General features: G+C 41.5%; 1 protein-coding gene across 5 annotated transcripts in view; it reads right to left on the reverse strand.

The window, feature by feature from the left end:
- The window catches only part of arvcfb (ARVCF delta catenin family member b), a 327,265-nt gene that overhangs the window by 5,905 nt on the left and 308,253 nt on the right, over positions 1–13,107 (reverse strand). For all 5 annotated transcript variants that reach the window (XM_034091650.2, XM_034091649.2, XM_034091648.2 and 2 more), the window contains 6 exons: positions 10,081–10,231; positions 9,260–9,452; positions 6,480–6,591; positions 4,341–4,428; positions 2,691–2,782; positions 210–322 (listed from right to left, as the gene is read on the reverse strand). In XM_034091650.2, the coding sequence (XP_033947541.1) occupies positions 221–322; positions 2,691–2,782; positions 4,341–4,428; positions 6,480–6,591; positions 9,260–9,452; positions 10,081–10,231 (738 nt within the window). In that variant the 3' untranslated portion in view covers positions 210–220. The remainder of the gene's footprint in view (positions 1–209; positions 323–2,690; positions 2,783–4,340; positions 4,429–6,479; positions 6,592–9,259; positions 9,453–10,080; positions 10,232–13,107) is intronic.

A 13,107-nucleotide genomic window follows, 5' to 3' on the forward strand; every position in this document is an offset into this window, starting at 1 on the left:
TTATCGATGTGTTTGTCTGATTGTTAGAAACATTGGTACATTCAATTGATCTGCAAGGGATTGATGAACATTTCAAGGTGCAGGGTGATGGAGCGAGAGGTCGAAAGGGAAACAGGCGGAAAGGATGAACACACAAGGAATGAAAAGGATGCTGGGATGCAACACAACAGGTGAAGGTTGTTATGGTGCTTTTATTTGGTCAGACCTACCATGCATGCATTTAGACCCAGGAGTCAACAGGCTGGGGCTTTACATCACAAGCGTCCACCAGACTGACCGCAGGCCTGTTGCTCCTGATATAGTGTTTCCTATTTGTGTCATTCTGTAGCCACAGGAGGACGGGGTTAAAAAAAGAAAAAACACAGCAAACAAAAAAGTAGTCAATACATTTCACAAATACACTCGTCAAACCACGCCACATGCATCCAGGATCAGAAGAGCCCGTGTTAGTTCCCTGCCTTCGGGAGGGCTTGGAAAGAGTGATTTCAAAACAGCGAATCAAAACATGAAAATGAAAGAGGGAGAGAGCGGTTTCACAGCCGAGTAGCATTCAAAGCGGGGAGAAGACCTCTGGGAAGAGCAGACGGCAGACTTAACACTTTGGGGTAACGCTACAAAGCCTGCGCGCTGAAAACACACACGCCTGTGATTACTGTCCACGGCTTCGAAGCGCCACGCTGCCCTTTCGAGATGTGACAGGACAACTCCAGCATAAAAAAAAAAAAAAAAAAAAAAGATTGACTTTTATTAATCCCCGTGGGGAAACGGTTTCTCTGCATTCGACCCATCCTAGTGTTAGGACTCGGAGCAGTGGGCTGCCATTTTGAACGGCGCCCAGGGAGCAGTGTGGGGAACGCTGCCTTGCTCAGGGACACCGCGGTAGCACTTGGTCTTTACCGGGACTTAAACTGGTGACCTTCCAGTTGCCAAGCCAAGTCCCTATCGACTTCGCCAAGCACGCAGCAACAACTGCTTCTGTAGTGAACCCACTGTAAATATGATTAAGTGTGAAGACTGAGGTCAGTGTTGAGTCACGAAAGTGCCACAAGATACTATAAGGTACTTCAACTTTTTAAAGGCTATGGTGCTCGAGGAGGGTTTTTATTTTACACTTTGCACAATAGTCTTCTCCAGGAATACAACTGGTACACAGCAATACGTGAATGTGTTAGCGTCGAATGTGCTAACAAATATAACTGCTGTTTTTACAAGTAGTTTTATGGTAAGAATATGTTGGTAGAAGATACCTTCTGATTTAAATATGTGTCCTGTTTGCATGTAATCCATTGCCAGTGGGATTTAGACGATGAAGTTGCTTATTGATATTGATTTCCACTTCTACGGTAAAACGTCGTAATGTTTCTCAAACGCCATAGCCGCCATCTTAGCCTTTGCTGTTTTAAGTGTTTTTTTTTCAAACGTATTTTTCTTTAATTAGCTTCTTAGTGTTGCTGACCAGTTGAACCTCCCAGATTGATGCAGTGGTGTGGAGGTGTGCTCCAGGGTGTGGTCAGTGCACCGTGGCGTCACGAGAAACACTAATGACAAGCCAAAGGACAGAGGTGCAAAACAAAGTGGACCTTTGCACCAGAAAGGGAAGGGCAACGTGGCTTTTTCAGTAAGGTGGTAAGTTCCCCAATAAATCAAACAAATGACTTTAGAGAGGAAATACATTCTGAAATGCAACCTGGAAAATGTCTAGTTTCTGATGATCTGATTGTTAAAGCACAGAAAAGACACAATAAGCTGCGACTTGTGTAGAGACTATTTCTACAAAGAGCGGACATTGTTGCCACATCGATGCCTTTCAGGAAGGATAGGCTACCATATATCTAAACCACATCTTTTAGTTCAGATAGAAGAGCCACAACATAAAGAAAGAGACAAGTCATACAAACGCATTTTCTGTAGGAACTTAAATCAAAAGTGTTTCCATTGGTATCATCCACTCTACCAATCTCTAATAAAAGGAGAATAACTCCAGACTGAGGGCCGACTAAGAGCTGCACCCGACAGGTTTATGGACTTTGCTCGCGTCATACTTTCCATTGTGGCTCTGCCTCGGAGAGATATTTAGGAGCTGGTTGTAACCTGCACAGCGAAGCAGATATATGACCGTGGACTTGTGCTAAACTGGCTTTAATGGACTCTTTATGGCTTTCATTTTACAACCCCGCAGGGAAAAAATCCCTTTCATCTAACACTGAAGCAGATCAAAACCAAACTACAAAAAGGGACTTGAGAGTCATCTGACATGTGTCATCCGTGCTCGGAGGCCATTATTCTGCGAGTCCTCTTTGAGGCTGAGCAGCCAATCAGATGAGCAAGAAATAAACGTTGACTGCGGTGTTTAATCAGCAGCGGACCACTTGATAACGCAGCGGTCTGTTCAGTGCCGGAGCGAGGGTCCCCTCCACCGGCGGGTCTATTAATCAGTCTCAGATTAATTGCTTTACGGACACCAGAAGCTTACACTCCATGAACTGGTGGCTCTCAGATGTGCACGGAGCAACATGAACAGAGAATGACAACTTCCAGCCTCTTTACAGAATGGATAGGATTACGAGCCTCTGATGAGGACCACCACAGAAAACATGGAGAGAGAGAAGGAAGAAGAAGGACACAGAGGAAGAGGACATATCATTATTTCATCCCGTTTCCTGCGGGCGCCCAGAAGAAGAAGCCTTTACCTTTAATGGCTCCCGATCTGTCTGCTCCACGGAGCCGTCCACCGTCTTGTATTTGAGGTCCTTGTCTCTCTGGTCGATGGTGGAGTAACCATCTAATGAGGGCAGAGAACAAGGGCCGCTTAATCCTCTCTGTCCGCCATTTAACAGAAAAGTGACAGAAAATGTACAGTGTTGTTTTTACAGAAGTGCCTGAATGTTAATAGACACAACGAGGTGCTTTTAGTTAAGTGAGAGATCTACTTCTTCCTCCTCTGCCTGCAGCAAATGTTAGTCAAATGTTTGCCTGACCTTGTGTGCGATACAAAAGAGAGCACACAGGCTTTCTCTATACCAGTGTTTCTCAAACTTTTTCATACCAAGGACCACTTAACCAATAAAAAAACACTCGCGGACCACCTAACTCCACAAATATCCCAAAACACATCGTTTGTCTAGAACAGATTACAGATCGCCTGAAAATGGTACAAACAACTGGCCACATGTGTGACGAAGGTGTTGCCCTGGGCTTTATCATGCAATAGAAAGTGAAACTTAAGCTCGTTCCATTGCGGAGATATTCTCGCGAGAGTGCGGAAAACTTAAATGTATTTATTTATTTAAAATGTGAAATGTTACCAATATATGCACGGACCACTAGGGGGCGCTCACGGACCACCAGTGGTCCGCGGACCCCACTTTGAGAAGCACTGCTCTATACAAACTGCAGACCTTGCACCCTAACAGCGACGGGAATGATGTGGCTTTTGCAGCAGAGAGGAAGTGGGTCTGTTTCAGCAAGAATACATCAAATGTCCTCAGATAATACACAGGTTCCTTCATTTGCACTGTAACTTTTAACTTGTATTTTTTCTTTTAATGTTTATTTTATTATCTTTTCTTTTTAATGACTGATTTTAAATGCCATTTTCTGACCTGGACCCGGCTCCTCCTCAGGTATCAAATCACCACGGCTACATGTCCTGGTGCCTGAACAGCATCCTGCCGTTTGCACACAAAACAGTCGTGGAGCCAAACGCCGCTGCTTCTTCAGGGTAATGGCTAACAGTGAGTGGATAACGCAAACCGAGAGTGGGCCGGTGTGAGCGTTTCATGTGCAGGTATGGATGCAACAAATACAAATAAAAAAGGCCGGCACAAGGCCATTAAACTGATGATATGCTTTGGACTCTTCTGTCAAAGAGATGTTTGTTGTTGGGCCAATATTCTGCCTCCCCACCCCCGCCTCATTTACTGCTGCTGCTAAAGAAACCTACCCGTTCTTGATGGTGAGGGGACATTTACAATGATCTCTGACCTGCTTACGTCAATTTAAAACCTACATCGAAAACAAAAAAAGAGTCTGAAATAAGGACATGTTTATATATTGGTCCAAACTAACTTTGGAGAAGAGCGTAGCAAAGTGGCAGCACAGTGCTTCAATGAAGCCATCCCACACACACACACACACACACACACACACACACACACACACACACACACACACACACACACACACACACACACACACACACACACACACACACACACACACACACACACACACACACACACACACACACACACACACACACACACACACACACACACACACACACACACACACACACACACACACACACACACACACACACACACACACACTATACTGACCTTGGTTCTTCTCCATCAGGGGGAGGGTGGTGTCGTCGTAGCCTGGCTTGCCGTTCTTGGTTGCTTTCGGGGTGACTGTCGCTGTGGGCTGAGAGCAGAGAAAGAACGCATGTGAACACAGCATCACAGCTCCAACAGGGACAGGTGGAACCGAGGGAATATGTTGTTCTGACCAGACAAATATAATATCATATACAAAAGTTGACAAGTGACATGTTCAATATTAGTGTCTTTGTCCATTTGGCAGCATTATGACAAACTACTAGTCCGACAGGGAGCTACGTATTGCAGCAGATCTGAACCACAGCGAAGTTCCACTGACTCAGTATACATTTGAATTACATTGCTTTATTTGCTACGTTCATGTGGTGACGAATTAATCAGAAATATAAAATCACATGAATGCCCTCTTTAAGTAGGAACAACGATACCGAAAAAATTAGCCAACATTTGAAGACACATTTCATTCCTAACTTAATCGGTTTCATCTGCTTTTCATTTTCCCACTAATGCTGGAAACACTAATAGCTCTTTGTAATGTCCCCAAATTAGTATTTACAGCTCGGGAATAGTTGAAGAAATGACTCGGGAAACCAAGTCGACCATCGAAGGAGCACATGAACGCACCATTGGCCTTTCCAGGAGTTCTTTGGCGATTTATATTCAAATCATTCTACGAAATGAGTCGTTGCTAATGATGCTACTCTTTTTGTACACTTTATTTAAAGTTAAGTGGTTCTTCTCAACATCAGATGTGGGAAGTAGTGGAGTACAGATACTTTGTTACTGTACTTAAGTACATTTTTCTGGTATCAGTACTTTACTCCAACTGATTATTTTTCTGACGACTTTTTACTTTGACTTCAAACTCAAATACCTGTACTTTCTACTTCTTACATGTTGAACACAAATACCTGTACTTTCTACTTCTTACATGTTGAACTCAAATACCTGTACTTTCTACTTCTTACATGTTGAACACAAATACCTGTACTTTCTACTTCTTACATGTTGAACTCAAATACCTGTACTTTCTACTTCTTACATGTTGAACTCAAATACCTGTACTTTCTACTTCTTACATGTTGAACACAAATACCTGTACTTTCTACTTCTTACATTTTGAACTCAAATACCTGTACTTTCTACTTCTTACATGTTGAACTCAAATACCTGTACTTTCTACTTCTTACATGTTGAACACAAATACCTGTACTTTCTACTTCTTACATGTTGAACCCAAATACCTGTACTTTCTACTTCTTACATGTTGAACTCAAAGACCTGTACTTTCTACTTCTTACATGTTGAACCCAAATACCTGTACTTTCTACTTCTTACATGTTGAACTCAAAGACCTGTACTTTCTACTTCTTACATGTTGAACTCAAAGACCTGTACTTTCTACTTCTTACATGTTGAACTCAAATACCTGTACTTTCTACTTCTTACATGTTGAAACCAAATACCTGTACTTTCTACTTCTTACATGTTGAACTCAAATACCTGTACTTTCTACTTCTTACATGTTGAACTCAAAGACCTGTACTTTCTACTTCTTACATGTTGAACTCAAATACCTGTACTTTCTACTTCTCACATGTTGAACTCAAATACCTGAACTTTCTACTTCTCTCATTTTCCAAACGGCTGGTTCCTTTAGTCTGAATGTGTGTTGGTGCGTGATCATTATTCTTTAGAGTCACTGCGTGCCTATTGATTTGAACACGATCCGTGTATCCATCACTTCCTGGTCTTCTTTAAAGTAGAGGGACCAATGGAAACGTTGTCACGTTGCCGTTGTTCAGCATGGAAACAATCATTAGCTAACAATGACATTATTGTTCTATTAATATAAAGAGAGGTCAGGTACTCTTTAAAACAGCTGCTAGTTATGGGTACTTTTTACTGAAGTACATTTCAAAGCCTCTTTACTTTGACTTGAGTAAAGAAGTTTAGTCAGTACTTCTACTTTTACAGGAGTATTTTTAAACACGAGTATCTGTACTTCTACTTGAGTAAAGGAACATGTGTGTCTCTAAATGTAAATAAAATACATTCTTTAAGAACCTGAGATAACCACATTGGTGCATACGATGCAGATAATATGTGATGATTTACAAGATGAGACTTCTGTACCTGGAAGTGGCTTTTGTTCCATCCGTCCTTGGTCAAAGCGTTCCTCAGTTCCTTATAGCTCCAGACCGTCTGCAGAACGTGGGACGCAGCCTTGGTTTCGCGAGCCGATTGGCTGAGAGGAGGCCACAGACAGGAAATGAAGAAATACAAAAACAACAATTAAAGACAGAAACCTAAAATAACCCTCTGGGTATTACAGCACACAAATTAATCTCTCCATTCAAAGACGCAGAGTCCCCTGAGCTGCTCCAGGGTCTACTTTTTCATTCATAGTGAGATGAGTGCACATTTCCTTTCATTAGCTACCTCTGAGACGGCAGTATTAATTACATGTGGGTTGGGGCCGCGCTTCAAAGAACGCTAATCTCATGTGGGTGAGAGGAAATGCAGCTATTTGGTCTGAGAGTGAATTATTTTGTATACTCATGCTAGTTAGAGCGACTCTCTGATCAACACTTCACCTCACAAGGACGGGACTTTCAGAAGTGCTCTTGATGTTAAATTAAAAGCAGAGTAGACACACTTCAGTTTGACTGGCTGACACGGCGGTCATTTAAAAACAACTATTTAGAATACCTGCGTTCATATCTGAGAGTTTTCATTACAAGGTTGTTGTGGAGAGCTTTAGAAGTATGACGACACTCTTATATAAGCAGCAACTTCAGAGACCCCCCCCCCCCTCTATAACAATGCTTCTGAAAGCCTGTTAATTAATGTGTGGTGTGTTGTCATGTGTGTGTGGGCGCAGCTTGTTAGAGTAAAGCATTGTGGGAGCCATTAGAGACACATTGCATTATCCTCCATGATTTTAAAGGCTCGTTGCATTCAAGGTCACGCGGTAATTATTATACGTGTCTCCACGGTGTTTCTTTACTTGTGGCACGATTCACATGGATATGAATGCATAGTGTGTGTTTGGCTCACTGTCGGAGATATAATTAGATTGACCTACAGTATTAAATCGATGATAGGAAAACGTGTGTTACAGCATCACTGGACATAGTGAGTAATTGGGTAAAATATGAACTCTTTAAGGAAGCTTATTTTTGAAAAAAGGCAAGAAGTTTTGAGTATTTAATTGTGCATATTCAATATAGGGCGGCCTATGTGTAAAAGGTAGCTTACTTAATACATACATTCTTAAAATCTTAACTTTTGACATGTTGTAAAGTCACATTAATGTGGGATGTACTGTGTACACAGGTGGAAGAAGTAATCAGATAAGTAATAGTAGTGATATTAAATTGTAAGTACAAGTCCTGCATTCATTCACTCATAATATTACCAGAGTAAAATTACTGGCATCAAAATATATACTTAAAGGTGGGGTAGGTAAGTTTGGAGAAACCGGCTCGAGTGCGCTAGAATTTGAAAATACACAACCGGAAAAAATCTGCCACTTCCTTACAGCGCCCCTCCTCCAACACACACGAACGCGCACATGACCAATGAGGCCACGAGATAAGTTTGTGCACAGATGGAAGGCTGACAGGCAGGTAGGCCATCCAGTTACTTTAGCCAGGCCGGCTCAGATGACTGGTCGTACTTTTTACAGCGCTACGGCTTCCACTGATGACATGTTTTTATGGATTTATTGTCAAAGCTCTTCAGATATTCATTGCTATCGGGATGTTAAGAGCATTCCATGGAATATAACAAAAAGTGTATCTCGAGCCGGTTTCTCAAACTTACATACCCCAGCTTTAAGGAAGCTTATTTTTGAAAAAGGCAACAAGAGTGTTTAATTGTGCATATTCAATATATGGCGGCCTATGTGTAAAAAGTAGCTTACTTAATACATACATTCTTAACAAATAATGGTTTGAATGCACTTTATCTAGAAATCATAACTTTTTGTTGTACAGTAAGTGACATTCATTTGGGATGTACTGTGTACCCAGGTGGAAGAAGTAATCAGATAAGTAAAAGTAGTGATATTAAATTGTAAAAATACTCTCTTACAAGTAGAAGTCTTGCATTTATTCACTCATACTTTTGTAAAAGTACTGGCATCAAAATATACTTAAGTAACACAAATAAAAAGACTTGTATAGTGGCCCACAATACAATCATATGATTATGATTATTGATGCATTCATGCAGTGGCGGTTCTAGACCAATTTGATTGGGGGGGCCACTGGGGGGCCAGTTATTTTCTGAGGGGGGCACAATAAATGCAGGCCGAAAAAGAGAACTAGACAGTATGAAGTAATTGCGCATAAGAAAACAATGCAATCCAGTTATTGGTATTTGTTTCAGTACACTTATTTAGTTCAGATAGATCTTATAGTTATTACTGCATATATAGTGCAATGTTTGCACTAACACCATATTTATATAAAAATAAAGGCAATAAACAGTTACATCTCTACTTTACATAAGGGTGTCTGCACAATCTCACATTACAGCAACAAAATCCTGCGGTTTTTGGCAAACCGAGTACCAGAAAATATAAAAAAAAAAGAGAAAAAAAAGGCCCATAGAACCGCCCATGCATTCATGTGTTCATCAAAGCCGGTAAATATTGAAATAATATTAATTACTTTATTTACGGCTGCGGGATATCCTCACTTATAATTATAGGTCATTATTTTTGTATTCGTTTATTTGGATCTTATATTAGTCAAAAATGTGAAGCAAATACATTTGGTGGAGAAAAAAGAACAATATTGGCTTCTAAAATGTAGTGTAATTAAATAAATACCTTAAAACTGTACTCAAGTTCAGTACTGAATGTACTTCATTACACCCCACCACAGTCTGTATTGATTGAGTCTCACCTGGTCCGGTTGATAGCCACCAGCTTCTCGATGGCCTGCGCCTGAGCGAGGGAGCGGGCGTTCTCCGAGGAGTCAGTCACGATCTCGTGGATGGTGTTCAGGATGGCCACCACCGTGTCCTCCTCCAGGTTCTTAGCTGGCCGCTGCTGGCCCGACGGCAGGTTGCTCACCAGGTCCCGCATGGCATAACTTCCTGTTAGGGCACATTATTTTAAAGGTTAATAATGTTAGTAATAGTGATTCATTTTAAATCTGATCAAGATCACAAAGGAAACAGGTAATTATATCAGGCTTACTATTAAATATGCCTTAACGGGTTTTATAGAGGCGATACGTGTAACTGTGTCATGCTGTTTCACTAGGATTTCAGACAGCATATTCTTGCTTTGAATACATATACATTATTGTTATTTGCTTCAGAATACTCTATTTAATCAAACTCCAGTGGTTAAATTTAACATACAAAAATATAAAAAGTGATTAAGACATTCTTTGGAGGAACTTTGGAAGACGACAAATCAATAAACTCACACTGCTGCATCCTCATATTAGCTTTAAATTACATTTGAAAATGTATTTTTGCACAAAATTGGGATTTTTACACCATCTCATACAATGGAGTTAAATTACATTTATGGTAAGGAGGAATAAATACAGCCTTTCAAAGTTAATACGCCTGAGTATCGTTTGAAAGATATTTTAACATTTCCTTTCGGACGCTCCATATCTAACAACAAAGTCTACAATATGTCCGTCGATTTGGAACCAAAATGCTTCATCAATGATGCCATGTTAAATCAGTGTGAGGCTGTTGTTGGTACCGATCAGGTCCTTGTTGCGGCGGTCGATGGAGAGGTTTCTCAGCGCGATGGACACCGCCCGCACCACCTTATCAGAGTCAGAGCGCAGCAGCTCCACCAGGATGGGAAGACCTTTCTCCTTACGCACCGTGGCTCGGATGTAGTTGGACCACTGGAGGGTAGAAAGAGGGCGGGATGTGACTACTTATCATAATTTGTAACCTTTAACCTCCACACTGACAGCAACTTCCTGTTTGACATTCATACAGACACACACAGACCCACCTGGGAGCTGCCCAGCATCACCATACATCTTTTGTTACCACTGGGAACGCTACACTGAAGGAGCCCAGGTCACCTCCATGAGCACACACACACACACACACACACACACACACACACACACACACACACACACACACACACACACACACACACACACACACACACACACACACACACACACACACACACACACACACACACACACACACACACACACACACACACACACACACACACACACACACACACACACACACACACACACACACACACACACACACACACACACACACACACACACACACATCATCAGTAACTACAAGCTCTGCTCCTTGACTTATTCACGACATCACACAGCGGGACTCTGAATGGACATGTGATATAATTTGTCCTCATTTAAACATCAGTGGGTTTTACGTCTCATTTTTTTGTTCCATGAAACATTAAGTTTGACATAAAAGGGTTTATCTTCTAAGCACTGAGACCCCGAGAGATGTAATTAAGGCAAGGACAGGCCTGGGTGATCCACTAGGTGGCAGTAGTAAGCTTTAAGACAGTGGTTCTCAAACTTTTTTCAATCATGTACCCCCTTTGAATTTTTTTTTCAGCCAAGTACCCCCTGATCAGCGCAAAAACAATTTGTTAGGGACAAAATGCCTATATAAAGAGGTACAGCACAGCGCTGCACCATCAGTGTCTGATTTATTAAAACAACAACATTTTAACGAGAAACACTTAAATGCTACATTTCAAATGTTTACAATCCATCACTAAATTCATGGCTAACCAATTTTAACATCATGCAATAACACTGAGACGACATTAGTGCATTGAACTGATCTTTTTAATAAGTTGTACTTACAATGTAGAGAAACATGGGCTTGAGCTTCACTGAGGAGCTTTGTCGTTCTGACAGGGAGGCAACTGCAGTTATTACACTTCGTGTTTTGAAATATGTGTAACTCTGTTAATATAAAACCCACACTGCTCAAACTTCGTTACTTTTCCTAAAATTGGTATATTTATTTATTTATTTTGGGGCGTGGGGAATGAAGAGAACAAGATATATGAGCATTTTATGAGCATGGGATTTTGACTCCTCATAAAAACATTATGCATAATGCTGCTATACTTTGCGGCCACACGCCGTTGTCAAGCAACACTTATTGTTTTGGTCCTTTGAAAAGCAGGCAGTCATATCATTAGCTAGAACTAGCTAGATCTGAAAGATTTGGACATAAACGGGAGTGAAGTCTAACCGGACGAGAGAGAGGGATCAGATCAGCTGCTGCTGACGGAGAACATACAGCTCTGCATGATCACAGCTCCCCCGCTGTGACGGATCGTTGAGCCGAGCAAAATACACTAAGAGTTAGACCTAACACACTGAGATAGTTTATCTACTCTGGAACAAGCTAAACTAGTTATAAATATATTTATTCTTTACTGTCGGGTCACTTATTACAGGTTCAGCGAGCTGCACGAGACTGACGGGCTGTCAGGAGAGGGAGAGGAAAAGAGAGCACCCCGTTTATTTTCCCCATTTTATTATCCATAATGGCTGTAAACCTTTGAATAAAGTATTTAATCTACTATTAGCAGTTTGTTTAAATGCATTACTTATGTTTTTTTTTTCATTAACATAAAATAAATCTCACGTACTCCCTGCAGTACTCCAACGTACCCCTAGGGGTCTGCGTACCCCAATTTGAGAACCACTGCTTTAGGAGACATGTTGATCCAGTGGTAGAGTCATAAGAAGGAGCAAGGACTGAAGAGGATTGAAAGAAGCGGCTCTATCCTCTCAGGGAGCAGGGCATGCTTCATCCAGATGTGACAGAGTGATGTCACAGCGGCTCCAGAGGAGGAACTTCATAGGGCAAATACAATAAGTCTAGCTAACAATCAAGAGGTAAACACAGGTTGAAAATCAAATAAGAACACAACAAAAGTAGGATTTGTTTTAAAGAGTCCTCTCCTGCTGATGTTCAGGTGTATATCAGTATGTAGTGTCTCTACTTTAAAGAGTCCTCTCCTGCTGATGTCCAGGTGTATATCAGTATGTAGTGTCTCTACTTTAAAGAGTCCTCTCCTGCTGATGTCCAGGTGTATATCAGTATGTAGTGATGTTCAAAAAGCTCTTTATTTTTCTCACACTGCCTGTGCTGCATCACCTCTTTTCACCCTCTGTCTGAAACCAGAGCCCAGTCTGCTTTGATTGGTTAGCTGGCCGGCTCTGTTGTGATTGGTCAACCGCTTAAAGATATCCCGCCCCTTAGCCTATAATTTACAATGTGTAGGAGCGCGAGCCAATAGGAGTGCGAGTGTTAGATAGTGATGTGACTATTTGACTGAAGTAAACAAAAGAGTCCAATGGAGGCGGATGTTAAAATGCACAAAAGCTTATTGAACACATTACGGGAAATGGAAAACCGCCCCCAAAAACACATAATAGGGCGCCTTTAAAGATAAATCAGTCATTCTGATCAGCTCCAACAGGAAAAAACCAAAATGCTCACCTGAGCTGAAAATCACTACTGCTGAATTATTAACGCTGAATGAGAGACTCTGGGCTGAAACTCCAAATAATTAGTGGAGGCGTTTTTCCTGTAGAGAGAGAGAGAGGGGGGTGCTGCTGATTCAGGACTGAATGATGTGTTTATAGGCAGACACACGGGTGTAAAGACAAGCTCTGCCAGCTGGAAATAACATAAGTGACCGCTCCAGCCTGAGGTGCTGCTCGTAAACTGGCATCTGACAACG

This window comes from Pseudochaenichthys georgianus, chromosome 9, assembly GCF_902827115.2.
Source record: "Pseudochaenichthys georgianus chromosome 9, fPseGeo1.2, whole genome shotgun sequence".
NCBI lineage: Eukaryota > Metazoa > Chordata > Actinopteri > Perciformes > Channichthyidae > Pseudochaenichthys > Pseudochaenichthys georgianus.